This window comes from Misgurnus anguillicaudatus, chromosome 1, assembly GCF_027580225.2.
Source record: "Misgurnus anguillicaudatus chromosome 1, ASM2758022v2, whole genome shotgun sequence".
NCBI lineage: Eukaryota > Metazoa > Chordata > Actinopteri > Cypriniformes > Cobitidae > Misgurnus > Misgurnus anguillicaudatus.
In genome coordinates this window covers 20,965,039-20,981,009 of record NC_073337.2, presented here as the reverse complement: position 1 = coordinate 20,981,009, position 15,971 = coordinate 20,965,039, and the positions used below count along the sequence as shown (strand labels likewise).

At 36.8% G+C, this 15,971-nt stretch overlaps 1 protein-coding gene across 1 annotated transcript; it reads left to right on the top strand.

Annotated features, from left to right (window-relative positions):
• Positions 1-485: 485 nt before the first annotated feature.
• Positions 486-14,694, top strand: LOC129432107 (plexin-C1). Its single transcript, XM_073869256.1, has 14 exons — positions 486-1,374; positions 1,519-1,637; positions 1,750-1,884; positions 2,118-2,218; positions 2,326-2,434; positions 2,511-2,667; positions 4,079-4,190; positions 13,109-13,202; positions 13,300-13,332; positions 13,461-13,594; positions 13,760-13,939; positions 14,067-14,175; positions 14,472-14,639; positions 14,674-14,694. Exons 1-14 carry the CDS (start codon positions 486-488, stop codon positions 14,692-14,694), a joined length of 2,361 nt encoding a protein of 786 aa, XP_073725357.1.
• Positions 14,695-15,971: the final 1,277 nt, after the last annotated feature.

Genomic DNA, 15,971 nt, shown 5'->3' with positions numbered 1-15,971 from the left:
TGGTTTTACACCCACCCTTATGATGGCAATGGTTTCATTTTGTCTCAAGATCACACCAGTATTGTTTTTGTAAGGCATGTTTGTAAAAACTACTTCAATATCCTAATATACCCGAGGCCTAGTTCTGGATTAATCTAAACCCTGTCCAGGAAACTGCCTCATAGATTATATTAAGTTGTACATTTTAAAACTTAAGTCGAAGCCAAAAATTTAAAGGTATTGTTTGAGACACATAGTAGAAGTGTAAACTATGTGTTTAGTGTAAAACTAACTTGCTTCCCACCCAGGTCTCCATAAATTTCTGTCACAATAAGGGCTACAGATTTATTGGTCTGTTGCCCGGAAGTCACCTCACATTTGATGCGCTGCTTTCACTTCCTGATGCTATTCTGTGTTCTGCTGGACGAGTCTCATTAGATGTGTTGGGTGGTGGTGAGAACATCTCATCGATTCAGATGCTGTATGAGACCACCATGATATAAAAAATGAGAGGGAACTTACTTGGATTATTTTTTCTTTTAAAATATTGCATGTGTGACAATGTGCAGAACTTTGATGGAGACATCAGGGACTTTGTAGTTGGTAGGAGTAAATTGTTTGTTCTTACTGACCGTCGACTACATCAGATGAGACACGATCTATCTCTGGAAAAGACTAAGGATTTGGATGCCACACATCCAAACACAGTTACACTTCTGGTGCCTTTTGAGTCGAACAGGACCCTGATTACATGCGGAACATCTAACGGTGGATACTGTGAAATTCTTGATCTCAATGATATTACAAACAGCATTTACAAAGAAAATTTAACTACTGTACCACAACCGAATGAAAAATCCATAGCATTCATAGTGGACAGCAGTCCTAATGGTGCTTACCTGTTGGTTGGAAATGAGGACTATATTCAAAATTACCAGTACCATACTATTATCACTTTGTGGAGCACTTTACATTCTCAACCAGGTACTATTTTCTCTACAGTAGGTAAGGATGCAGATGCTTACATTCATACAACAAGAGATGTGGAGTTTATAGACGGGTTTCAGATCATTTTGCTCAAACTCTCGTACCTGTTTCTCAACGTAAAGACTGAGTCCGGTTGGCAAGCGTTTGCCCTCAGGCTGAATAACGCCAAAGGAAAGAAGAAAGACATTCTGAAGAGCATAACTGGAACAATGTTGGACTGCTGTAGTAATATATCTTATCCTGTCCTCATCGCATCAGCTCTTATTTCTTCAGATAAAGCTGTGATCTGGACAGGTGTTTTCAGTGCGCAAAATGATCCGGAGAATACAGCACTCGCTGTTTACGACCTCAGTAATGTTGATGGTAAAGTTAAAGATTTCTGCTTCACAGATGAGAGGTGTTGGTCTAGTTCAGAGGTAAGGAATGGCGCTATTTTTATTATTCAGTATATAGCCTATAGAGAAAAGCTGAAAAAAATCTAACTTTACGCATGATACAAGTTATAATTTCACTATTCATTAAGTATAAAGTTGTTGTCTTCATTGCAGATAGATCCTAAACATCAACCAATAGCAGAAGTTTTCAAAAAGTCAATGAGTTCAGTAGCAGCAGTTAGGAGTGAATCCTGGATTGTGCTCTTAATTGGAACCAAAGATGGACAACTGATAAAGGTTTTGCCAGATGATGGATTTTTTTCTTTTTGTTATACATGCACTGTATTTAAAATATTCAGTAGAATATAATACGTCATGGCTTGGATTATAATGCTGTTTGTATTTGTAGGTTGTGTTGGATGAGAAATTCACTCCAGGCTGTCCCACAGTGCTGTACAGATCTGATGATGATCAAAAAGTGCTTACCAAGATGTATTTAGATCCAAAAGATTCCAAGCAAATCTACATAGCTCTGAAAAACCAAGTGAGGATTTCAATTAACAAACAATTACTATATTAAGTACATGACAGTAATTATCAAGTAATAACTCATCAGTCATCACATAAAAGAGAAAAATTGGGTTGAAAAAGAAAATGTATCGGTATAATGTTTTTCAATGATAGGCTGTAATCTTGACAAAATGGAAATTTAGTTTTAAAGAGGAAGCAAATATTTTAAAGTGTTGCAGACATTTTCTGCTCATTGTTTTAATATAGATCAGAAGAGTGCCTGTGTTTCAGTGTGATAAACACAAAACTCTTAAAAACTGCAGAGCTGCGCTGGATCCTCTCTGTGGTTGGTGTGCTGAGACACGGAGGTCTGGATGCTGCTACTATACATACTCCTCTAAGTTTGAATATATTCAACATCACATTTGTCAAAAGTATTCATCAGTCTAACTGATACATTGTTGTTTGTGTCAAGTTGTTCCACCCAGGATGAATGCTTGATCTCTGCATGGATATCCTTCCCAAATAACTCAGTTCAGAAACCACTGCTGTCTTTTCAGGTGGCAGAGAAATCCTCTAGAGAGGTAGATCATAATCCTCTTGATTGGTTCTTTTTAATCGAAATTTACTGTTTACCAATCAGTGTTATCCCTTACACAGATGACTCTACATCTCACCTTGAGTTTGGAGAGCACACAAAATCCTGCCATCTTCTCATGTACATTCACCACAGGAAGTGTGAACCTTTGTAACGGATCTGATCCTGCTATAATTTTTCCAAACTGCTCCTGTGGTTTTTCAGACCAGCGTCTGTCTAGTGGAGGTTGGTTCTCTTTCAGTGAAGCTTACTCTGATATTTGTATAAACCGAAATGAGCATGAGTGATGCTTATTTCCACCCTTATTTCTTTTAGTGTGTAAGTGTGTGATAGTTCATAATATACCACAGGGCTGTTGAATCCTTTATTCTGATTGGTTAAGAAATGTTCCATGGGTAGTTTAGTTTTAGTTTTCAATATATGCACACCTGGCCTGTCAAATGTCTTTAAAATAAACCAGTGTTTGTGGTAACCATGGTATAAGTAGTATAATTGACAAATTATTGAATTATTTTGAAAATAATGGACACCCAATGTGGCGTGAAGCCCACCCTGGGTGTGCATTATTTTCAAGTAATTTAACGGCCTGTCGTCAATAATTCTTTACCTAACGTTCTGCAAATTACAAATCCCACTTTGTTAAAAATGTATCAATCCACCTTCTATTTAGTTAAGTAATTTGTTTATAGGGATTCATAGGTTTTTGTTAAAGGAATATTCCATTTTCTTAAAAGAAAAATCCAGATAATTTACTCACCACAATGTCATCCAAAATGTTGATGTCTTTCTTTGTTCAGTCGAGAAGAAATTATGTCTTTTGAGGAAAACATTGCAGGATTTTTCTCATTTTAATGGACTTTAATAGACACCAACATTTAATACTTAACACTTAACAGTTTTTTTCAACTGAGTTTCAAAGGACTATAAACAATCCCAAACGAGGCATAAGGATCTTATCTAGCAAAACGATTGTCATTTTTGACAAGAAAAATAACAAATATACACTTTTAAAGCACAACTTTTCGTTTAGATCCGGTCCAGCGCGACCTAACGTAAATGAGTGACGTAGGGAGGTCACATGTTACATATATAAAACGCACATTTGCGGACCATTGTAAACAATAAACTGACACAAAGACATTAATTACTATCAGTTGACATACAACAACGTAGGAACGGTCCTCTTTCACAACACTTGTAAACACTGGGGCGGAGTTTCGCATTCGTCCTCTGTGACCTCTTGACGTGATGAAGTATTGCGTCGGGTCACGTTAGCGCATGATGACCGGATCTAAACGAGAAGTTGTGCTTTAAAAGTGGATATTTGTTATTTTTATTGTCAAAAATGACAATCGTTTTACTAGATAAGACCCTTATGCCTCGTTTGGGATTGTTTATAGTCCTTTTAAACTCCGTTGAAAAAAAACTGTTAAGTGTTGAGTTAAGTATTAATTGTTGGTGTCTATTAAAGTCCATTAAAATGAGAAAAATCCTGGAATGTTTTCCTCAAAAAACATAATTTCTTCTCGACTGAACAAAGAAAGACATCAACATTTTGGATGACATTGTGGTGAGTAAATTATCTGGATTTTTCTTTTAAGAAAATGGAATATTCCTTTAATCTCTTTAGGTTTCGGGGTCTTGGTTGCAGTTACTGTTGAGGATCAGCAGATCACAGAGACCCTGAGGCTGAAGAACTGCTCATCTATTACAGATAATACAACAATGGCTTCTTATACAGAGTGAGAAAAACAAACTCCAGAAGCATCCTAATATACACTGATTGGTTGTAATATATTAACTACACTCACTGTGCAAAATGTCTAAAAATGAACTGACTTCTTTTGTATCAAAATTTTAAAAAATCATTAAAAAACTCTTCAAATGGATGTATTAAAAATAACACAGAGATGTTTAAGATAGTTAAGGACAACACACCCTAACTGCATATATCTGTGTTATTTTTAGAACAACACACATTGTGTTGTTTAAAAGTGGCGCTGTCCCGCTCACAGGACACCTAAGTTTACGTCAATATTTTCCATATAAATTTTATGTATATCATATATTGTTGGAAAGGTCTAAGCTTCTAGAATACAAATATCAATAGTGTTTTATAAAATAAATTATGTAGGCAGAGTAATTGATTCAATTTTAAAGAGAATGCTCTTCAAAACATTTTTAAACTCATCTTTTAACACATATTGAACACAAAACGGAATGACACATAATGTGTTAAATAGCATAACACAAAACAATGTGTTAAAAATGACCACATCCTTTCTTTGAGTGCAGAGCAACCTTGCAGGTGCTATGGACTTTAATTCACTCATCTTCACTTCACAATTATCCTTACTTCATATCAGGGGCGGAGTGGGACCAAAAAATCTACCGGGAAATTTCGTATACCACCGGCCCTCCGTGGTAAAAAAAAATGTCTCGTAGCCTATTTGTAGTAAAACTAGGGTAATACAAATCGTAATCAATTTGCCCAACAAAAAAAAACATTTTCATAATATTAATAAAATCATTAAATCATGGCTAATTTTCCTAAATGAGTAACTATACAAAATTATACCTGTTTGAAAGACAGAGTTGCGCACCTGTCAATCAGCTATTACATAACAGAGCGAGACAAGAGATGAATGTGCTCATAAACGGAGTAATATGGAATAATTTGTGCATCTTTGAATAACTGTAAGAATATTTCCTTTAAATATAATTTTTTGTCATATAAAGTTTTGAGAGATAATAATGTTTTTACCACGGTTATTGCTTTTTTATTTTAACGTGTTTGGCGCATTACCTCAGAGATTATTTCAGTAATATTGCTTTTTTCCCGCTAATAATAATACAATTTACATGCCAATCCTGCTTCCTTGTCTTTTTATTAATTTCATTATGCTGTAATGTTAATTTATATGTGGATATTTAATGGCATATGAGACGTTCATTGCCGTTATATTATCTCGTCTACACTCTAAAAACAAACGGTGCTATATAGCACCAAAAGTGGTTCTTTGCTCGTAAAGATGGCGGTGGAGGTGTTGGGTGGTTTGTCAGGCTCCACTTCAATACTTTTTAACTGTTTTTGTGTGCTATTAATTGGCAGAATAGCCCTTGCTTTTAATAAAACAGTTAGTGGTTTAAGAAAAAAACAAAGAAACCAGTCAAACAACAACAATCATGGAGATGGGGGAAATGTTTGTGTATTGCTGCTCTGCTGTTGGCTTCTGTTGTCACCAATTGGACAACATCTAAGTTCAAACAAACAAATGTCCCAGGTTGAAAACGACCAGTCAGTAAATATGAATGGAATATCGAGATTGAACTTTTTTGGATATGGATATCTTACCGTCTTCTCGATCATCAAACAATCTGATAATTCCCGTCGCAGCACGACGAGCAAGCAAAACAACATTGCCATAAGCTCGAATACTAAGCAGTTTGGGATCGCTCGTCGTGGAGCACCGAGAAAGCAGGACAATCGGAGAGGACGCAAGTGGAATACTTTTAGCGTTATCTTGACTCTGATTTTACTGTCTGGGGATGTGCAACTAAATCCAGGTCCATCTACTAACCTTTCCCCGGGAGGTGCACTGGCGAGTGGACTGCGCGTGCAGCGGCTGGGCTTCGGAGAGACGGACGTCTTCCCTGAGGTAACGGGAGCTTCATACGGCGACAGTGGTATCCAATCCATAAGGAAACAACGAGAGTTTAGATTTTTTCAGACTGTAAATCACGCAAGGGTAATATGGGAGCCTACATCTAAACCTAAGGGTATTTTGGGTGGACACTTGAACATTCGGAGTATACTGCCAAAATGTGATCAGATTCAACATCTGTTAACTGACTCTAATTTAGATTTTTTGGCGTTGAGTGAAACTTGGTTGCATAGTAATATCCCGACCAGTATGATTGATGTTCCGGGTTACAATTGTTATAGAAAAGATAGAATATCTGGTAAAAGTGGTGGGGGAGTACTATTCTATGTTAAGGAAACTTTGAAATGTAACGAAATCAAACTTGATACATCATTAGAATGTTTGGCTTTGAATGTTATATTGTCTCCTAAGATGAATTTTAACATTGTAGTGCTGTATAACCCACCATCTCATGATGTTTCATTTTATGATCATTTAGATAAGCTTTTTAAACTAGGGCTGTCAAAATTAACGCGTTAATAACGCGTTAACGCAAATTCAATTTAACGCCACTAATTTTATTAACGGAGATTAACGCAACGCGCAATTTCTGTTTGACCCTTGGTCCAGCCCATAGTTAAATGAACAGAGACGCAGACAAATGTGACTCTTTCTAAATGAGTAAAAGGTTTTCATATAAATATGAACATTAAGCAAATCGTCTACCAAATCCAATGCTCTAAATGCTCGTTGGACATCTGATATGATCTTTATTTATACGTCTGAGAGGTGTAACGTTACCGTCCCCCTAATGCTTAATCTAATACATGCGTCTCAATTCATTTTGGTTTCGCTTGACTTATAAAATAGACTGCAGGACTTGCTTGATGTTAAAAGAGTCATTAAGAGAGATAAAGTTCGGTACCTGATTAATGTTAAAGAGTTATTAAGTGCGATCCCCTCACGCTGAGTCTGACTGACTGACATCTGAAGCGCGTGCACACAGACGCGCGAGTGCGCGACCCGGATATATAGACATCTACACAAAATTACAGTTTTACAAATATCTGTTTTGATAAGAATTCACGCAGGTAGGATCTATAATCTGTTATCTCTTAAGTAAATGTTTGGTTAACTGCTGGGTATAAATATCTGATGTGTAACATTATATTAGATCACTTAGATTTTAAGCAGTCTGTGTCAATGCCAATCAAATAAAAGGAAAAAAGTTGAACATACATTGATGATGTTTTTGCTTTGTGTGTGCTAAATCTATTAGTTTTACCAGTGATTTTAAGGTATTTATGTGGTAATTTAATGTATGGATGTGGTAATTTTTGTGGTAATTTGACTCTTTCAACTTCAAACACGTGTAGTTCTGTCATATTTTGTTATATTTCAACAAATCATGCATTGTCCTATGTTTAAATAGAGAATGTCAAAATATGAACAACAATTTTTAAAAAATTTGCTAATTCCGACTCAACTTGCCTGCACAGGTCACAAATGATGCAGCAGCAAACAAAAATGGAGAAAGAAAAATCTTCTTAAAGGAAAATTCGTATACAAAACCATGGCTGGTGATTCTGTTAAAAATGTAAACAGGCTGTTGTTAACATACATTTGCATGAAGCATCTATATATGTATATATGATTAGAATATTAAAAACCTGAAAAGTGTTAAATAAGGGTAAATTTAGAATGGATAAAAATGTGCGATTAATTTGCGATTAATCGCAGTTAACTCATGAAATCATGCGATTAATCTAGATTAATTTTTTTAATCTATTGACAGCCCTATTATAAACACGTAAATATTCGCACCGAAACTATCTTTTTGGGTGATTTTAATATCAACTGGTTAGACAAAAGTCGTAGAAAAAAATTGAAGAGGCTGTTGTCAAAACACAGTCTTCAGCAGATGATGAAGGGTCCAACAAGGATTACGCGAATGAGTAAAACTATGATAGACCTGATAGTTACTAATAGACCCCAACGAATTACTAGAACGTATAATTTACTTACGGGTCTCTCTGATCATAATATGACTATGGCTGTCCGAAAACTTACTAAACAGCGTTTACTAAAATTTGGGAATGAAAGTAAGACAGGGCATTCGGTTATTCCCAAAAACAAGCTGATACACGTTAAAAACGATCTAGACAATTTAGACTGGAATAATGTTTTACAATCGAATGAGTTAGACAATTGTTGTAACTCCCTGATGAAAAACCTTACAAATTTGATTGGTAAATATACTAAGACATTCAAAGGTACGCAACTAAAAGTCTCTTTACCATGGCTGAATAATGACATCCGTCAGCTAATGAAAAAAAGAGATTATGCATTGAAAAAATCACTGCTTTCGAAAACAAACACCGATTTCCTCGTTTTTAAAGGATTGAGAAATGCAGTAGTTAGAGAACTGCGTAAAGCAAAGACCGCCTATTTTATGCAAATGATTGAGGAATCTGAAGGAAATAGCGCATCCCTTTGGAAGCACCTCAACAGTCTTATTAAACTTAAGCCTAATCAACAAAAAACAATATCAGAATTGGAAGTAAATGGAGCTACCAGTACTAACAATTCAGCTATTGCAAATGAATTCAATAACTTCTTTATTCAGTCAGTGGAGGAACTTGCTGAGACTTTTGAACCAGCAAACCTATCATATATCACCACAAAGTCTGAGTCATCAAAACTTTTCCAAATTAAAGAGGTTAGTCAGGAAAAAGTACATAAAATCATTACTAAACTAAATATGTCTAAGGCAAAGGATGTGTTTGGGCTGGATACTGCGTTTATTAAAGCTCATAGCTCTGTCTTGGTTAAACCTGTAACCCATCTGATAAACCTTTCCATCAGAGTGGGTAAATTCCCACAAAGTTGGAAACAAGCCATTGTTACACCAATTTTTAAGGATGGTATAAAGGACCAAGCAAGCAATTATAGGCCAATTTCTATATTGCCTGCCCTATCAAAAATTTTAGAGAAGGTTATTACGGAACAGCTAATAGAGTATCTTGAAAGTAATAAACTTATCAGTTCAAAACAGTTTGGTTTTAGAGCAGGTTACTCCACAGAAATGGCTAACTGTTACCTTATTGAGAACATTAAGAGTAAGCTGGACATGGGTAATGTTGTGGGAGCTGTGTTTATAGACCTAAAAAAGGCCTTTGACACCGTGAACCACATGATACTCTTGAATAAACTTACCACTTTTAATTTTTCTGAACATGCTATTGGCTGGTTTGCATCATACTTGGAGCATAGAGAGCAACGTGTTAAAATAAACACAGAACTCTCAACACCACTATACTCCAAAATGGGTATTCCACAGGGATCCATTTTGGGGCCTCTGCTCTTTAGTTTATATATAAACGATTTATCAACATGCTGTCAGTCAGCAAACTGTCAAATGTATGCTGACGACACAGTAATTTATGCATCGGCCAAAACACCACTTGCAGTAGCAGAGACATTGACTAAGGAAATGGAGGGTATTTCCCAGTGGCTTAAAAATAATCATTTGACACTAAACATCAAAAAGACTGTATCTATGTGCTTTTCTATAAGAGGGAAAGCTAAATGTACTATCAAAATAGATCAAGCAATAATATAGGAAGTTGATGAATTTAAATTTTTAGGTATTATTTTGGATTCACAACTTAAATTTAATAAACACATCAATAAACTCTGCAAGACTATTCAGATAAATTTGAACTGTTTTAGACAGATAAGATCTCATATACCTGTCAAGGCATCATTGCTTTTCTTTCATGCTATGATTCTCTCTCATCTATCTTATTGTGTTACTGTATGGGGCCAAGCCTCCCACACAACAGTCAAACCCATTATATCACTGTATAAACAGGCATTGAAAATAATGGATCAGAAACCAATTACGTGGCATCATTGTCTGATTATACAAAAATACAAGCTTTTAAATTTTGATAGTTTTATCAAGTTCTCTTTTATTAAACTGATTTTTAAATGTGTAAATAATTTAGCTCCAGCCGTACTCTGTCCGTTTGTAACAAAAATAAGCACAAGGAGAGTGGCCACTAGGGGAGCAGTTGGTGGCAACTTAATAACAGAGGGGCGTAAAACCACTTTCGGCCAGTCATGTTTCTCCGTGATAGGAACCCATTTTTGGAATGATTTACCAACTGAAATAAAAACACAAACAGAGCAAAAAACATTTAACAGACAGGTAAAATACTGGCTGAAAGAAAATCAAACATGTGGCCATTGACTACGGCTGGGTATTTGGGGGCGTGCTATATGATGTGCTGTATTGTCTAATATGATCATGATTTTGTGAAATTCTTATGTTAGTATATAGTTTTTATGTATTTATAGTATGATTGTGTAATTGACTGTGTAGTTTTTAAAAACAAAATATTCTGATTATTTTAGAAAGGTCTGACCAGGGACTAGGGTTGCAAATTAGCCTACTGGCTAGAAACCTCGCAACACATTTACACATATTACTACTGACTGTGATAATTATGTAAGTAATAATGTGCTCTGCATTGTCCCTGACAAATAAACGTATAAATAAAAAATAAATAATCATAGAAGAACCGTTTTTAGTGCCATATAGCACCGGTGAAGCACCTGTGCAGAACCACACAGCGCCACGCAGAACCAAATGTGGTGCTATAGTGGTGCTACATGGCACCTATATGGTTCTACACAGGTGCTTCACCGGTGCTTCACCGGTGCTATATAGCACTAAAAACGGTTCTTCTATGGTTACGATTCAAATCAACAGTTTTGGTGCTATAAAGCACTGTTTGTTTTTTTAGAGTGTAATATTCAAATCATATCAGGAATAATGTGTGCATCTAGAATACAGATTCATTTGAAAATAATTTTGGTCAAAGTTTTGAGAAATAATAATGTTGTGAGGATATTTATATATTTCAGTTGAATAATCTCGTCTATTAATATGGAAATCTAATAGAAATCTAATAGTAGGAAATATAAAATGTGATACTGCAAAGTTACCCTTCTAAATTTTATTTATTATATATAGCCATATGGAGATAAACCTTTGCAAATGTGCTGATTTTATTCTTTCAAGTACTGACCACCAGGCTAGAGATTTTAAACATCCTTAATCCACACTTTCTATCAAATAGTCTTTGCTTGATGGATCAATCCGACCGCGTATGTACGGAAATAAGCATTCGGCGACGCAGCTTTTCACATCAAAGGCCGACAGGCTATGCAATTTGGAGAGGGGCCGTTCAATAATCCCCCTATATTTAAAAAAAAATCCTAAACATGGTTGGCCTGCCGAACAGGTTGAGCACTTTTATATAGCCTACTGTGTTGAGCAAAGAGGCTGCACAGTTTGACCAGAGGGAAAGCGGCCGCACATCAGGCCGCCAGACGGGGTTGCTATATAACTTGCAATGTATCAGACCGGCCCTCGCAGCCTCAAAACACTACCGGCCCACCGGGAAATGTCCCGACTCTCCCGATGGCCACTCCGCTACTGCTTCATATCGTCGCTGCCCGATGAAACTCACGTATGTCCAAAACGGTTACTTTTCAGGAAGTGAAAAAAACACCGTATGTCAAAAGCAGTTAAATGTAGCGTTGTCATACTTGGTACTGCATCTTTACATGTAACCATATTCTTGCCAGTATAATGATATAATCCACATTTGACCAAAATTGAGTTTAAATGGACATACGTGCATATTTTACAGTAACGGTGGTCGATACGCGTTCTTCCGATCATTAATTAGAATGGCCAAGTTGTGTTTCATATTGACAGATAAATACGCTCAGTTTATTAAATAGCCTACGTCTTAGTTAAATATGCTTACTTTATTTAATATTAATTATAAGTGTATTAAATGTCTCTTGCAAGCTATGAAGGGACAATGAATCAATACACTGACATGGTAATGCTAGACAGCAGGGGCGTCAGTTTGTGTTGAAAAGTGGTGGGGACAAAAGATCAGATAAAAAACATTATTGCAGGACGGGGAAAATATTGAATAACGGCGCATCAAAAATGGGCATAGCGTAGGCTTGTCAACAACAAGAAAATACTCAGCATAAAACCCTCAACAATGTCGACTGCACACATGTAACAGTCCCTGCAACACCAGCTCAACCGAACAATGCCAATGATTGCAATAATTTCATTACATATGTACAAGAAAACACACCATAAGCATACAACGCAACATATGTGACCCTGGACCACAAAACCAGTCTTAAGCATCGCTTGATTTTTCAGAACATTTTAACCAAACGCCTTCAAAAAGCGGTGGGATGTCCCCAGCGTAAATAACACTATGCTAGACAGATACTTTGTTTGCACAGTCCTACCGTAAGTTAGTCACTCCTAGACTTACGTCTGGCGTCAGGGGGAACGTTTACCTTGATGAAGGAAAGATATTGTCTCACAGGCTATGTTTATTCGGCTATATCCACTGCTGAGCTTCGATGAAACTTTACGAGACCGGTGAGACGCTTCACAGGCGAGAGATACGTGGCGTGATTGACACCTTTGACACCCAATGGATATACGTGAAAATCAGATGACATGACTTCACAACTTTTCATTGGCCATTTAGGTATGTGACGCATACTGTATACGGAAATGAACCTGGACATTCAATCCGTCGAAAAATCTCAAAATCGGCAAAATGGACATATGTGGTTTTCCTCGGACAGCGACGATATGTAACATCAGCAAGCGATTGTTTATATAATCTTATATTAAATTGACTTTTTTATTAAATAAAATTTGCTACATAACAATCAATGATTATGGTGTCTAAGGTAACATCTACTATTTCCTTACTGCATTCAGATGCTTTGAGCAGATCATTGAAACACCCCATTTAAAACAAATTAAAAACAGAGTATCAAGATGAGTAGACCACAGCCTGTAGAATCTGGTTCTGTTAAAATACAAATTGTCCCCTATACCTACAGTATGTATACTTTCAACTATAGAGTCTCATTGTAACACTGAATAAATGCAGGTGTCTGCAGTGCATCTCAGCTGGATGTCATTGGTCCTCTTCTTTCAAGCACTGTGATTGGACACATGGATTTGATGAACAGTTCCACACACCGGTAAAACAATAGTCTATAAGATTAAAAATGTATGAATGTGGGCTTTTATTATTTTTGGACTAAAATCTTTTCATGCTTCAAATTCTCCTCACTTTAGGATGCCTGTAAAGATTTACAGACAGACTACAAAGTAAGTGTCATACTGAATATGTGCTCTAGTATATACATTATACAAAGTATAGGAAGTAAATAATTTAAAACAAATTTCAAAAATGCAGTAACATGGTTTGTTTACTGCTAACACTTTGTGTCCTACAGGAGCCAAAAATTTTCTCTATAGAGCCGAACAGAGTTTCTTTCCATGGCAGAAACAATGTTTTACTAACAGGAAGTAACCTGGAATCTGTCACCAAAATCCGTTTTCAAGAGGATCTGGACTGCATTTCAAAAGAGTGAGACCGTGTGTGTATGCGTGTGTGTGTACCTGGTAATTATCACGTTGTGGGGACCAATTGTCCCCACAAAGATAGGAATACCAGTATTTTTGTGACCTTGTGGGGACATTTTGAGGAATCTTATGTACTATTCATATATACTGCATGAATGTGTCTCTCCAGGTTTCCTGTGTTTGATCGTTCGAGTGACCATCTGAAGTTCCACGTTCCTCCCAGTGAAACTAAAGGAACACTAAAAGTATGCGTTGTTACTGAGGATGACCGTTGTCATGGTAACAGCATCATTACTTATAATTCCCAGCCCAGCTGCACAGGAATACAACCCAAAGTCACCTGGAGAAGGTATGAGACAGACAAAACAGCAAAAACATGAAGTCAATTTTGGTTATTTGGTTATAGAATGGATTCTTAAGTTCTGCCACCTGGTTTTGAAGTCTTTTGTTTTTGAAATTTTGTATCCATCTATCAGTGGAGGAAGGAAGATTCATGTACAGGGGATCAATATGGAGTTTGTGGAATCGATCATTATCCGTCCTTCCAATAAAGAGCTCAAATCAGAATACAGCACAAGTTCAAAGGTACAGTGAAATGTGTGCTTAATACTTTTGTAAGCGACTTTATTCTAATAAAACGCATGTAGCCAACCACAGCATTTTGTCTGTCACACTAAGAGCTGTTTATACTCCGACTGTAGTTTTAAAATGGCCCATATTCACACATATTTTAGAGGTGTTAGTTTCTATTTTGTAAATGTAGATCTGGGTTTTTCTATTCCCTTGTGAACTTCAGTGAGCATCTAATTTTTTATAAAATATCTATCGTATTCGCAGCTTTATACAATTTGTACTTTATCCTCATTCTCTTTATTTCTAAGGATTTGTGGTTTTACACCCACCCTTATGATGGCAATGGTCTCATTAATTTGATGTTGAAAGTTGGTAACGTCATTTTAGACTGTGCTAGTTTGACCCACCAGCCTGATCCAGAGTTCATTGGATTTACAACCAGACACATGGACAATGATGTACTGGTGACTATAAAGGTAAACACTGATTTAAATGATACAGTGACTGCAGAAACCACATGTGTATCTGTGAAAACCAACTCTCTCTCTCTCTCTCTCTCTCTCTCTCTCTCTCTCTCTCTCTCTCTCTCTCTCTCTCTCTCTCTCTCTCTCTCTCTCTCACACACACACACACACAGAAAAATGCAGATAAGTTGGATCTGAGTATGAATGAGGTGCAGGTGTCTGGTCTACAGGGAGATGATGAATATGAGTGTGATTTAGTTAAGATTAATTCTAGTGCCATTACATGTACAATTAAAGAAAACCTCCACACAGTGGACTCTATCACTGTAAGTTTGTCTTTATGGTAGTACAATAAATTTCAGTCTCTGGTTTAATGATCTCTTAAGTTTAAAAGAAATGTTATTTAGTTTTTATGATAATTCTTTCTTTGTATATTTCAGATCAGGGTTGGAAAATCGTTTGTTTTTAGGATGGGACAAAGCAGTACGAAGTCTTTGTTTGTAACACGGTCTCACACCCATGGCGTCAATATTTGACGACACTTGACCATGCGTCAATATGTTGACGCGGAGGGTATACCTTTCGCGTCATTTTTTGACGAGCTGGGGACTTCAATACTATTAGGTACGCGAAATTAAACAGTTGTCGCCTGGCATTGGGGTTAGGGAGAGGTTTGGGTAGGGATGTCATTATGTAAATCTAACCCTAAACCGACGCGAAAATGGTAGAAAATGGTAAGAAAATAGGAAAAATAATGCAACGGACTTAGTGGTGTTGAGGTCCCCAGTTCGTCGGGGGATGGCGCGGGGGGTGTACCCTCCGCGTCAACGTGTTGGCGCATGGTCGGGTGTCGTCAAGTGTTGACGCCATGGGGTGAGACTGGGTTGTTGTTTTGTATCAGACCACAGGACCCACCTGGCTGAGCATAAAGGGACAATGAAAATGAATGTAATGAGTTGGTAAGGCAATTGTTTTCGTTTTCTTTAAAGAGTAACTAAACCCTAAACCAACTATTTTTAGTTAATGATCTGTAAGAATGGGGCTTTATTAGTGCTGTTCATTGATTTTAGTACGTTTTTTGACATTTGGAAGTGTTTCAATACTACAATATATGGCGTAAAAACAAGTGCTGCCCTCTTCAGGTTGAACGGTGGCTACTGCAGTTGAATTTTCCTATTGGATGTTGGGTCCAAAAAATGCCTCGTGAACGTAAGCAGGTTCAAGCTAACCACGCCCTTGTTACGATCTCAGCACACTTGGTACGAGCTTAGTTCGTCCCCTATATCTCCGTTGGGATCTGCCCACTTTTCTTGCATTTTTCAAATATTGCCAGTGGGTGGAGTC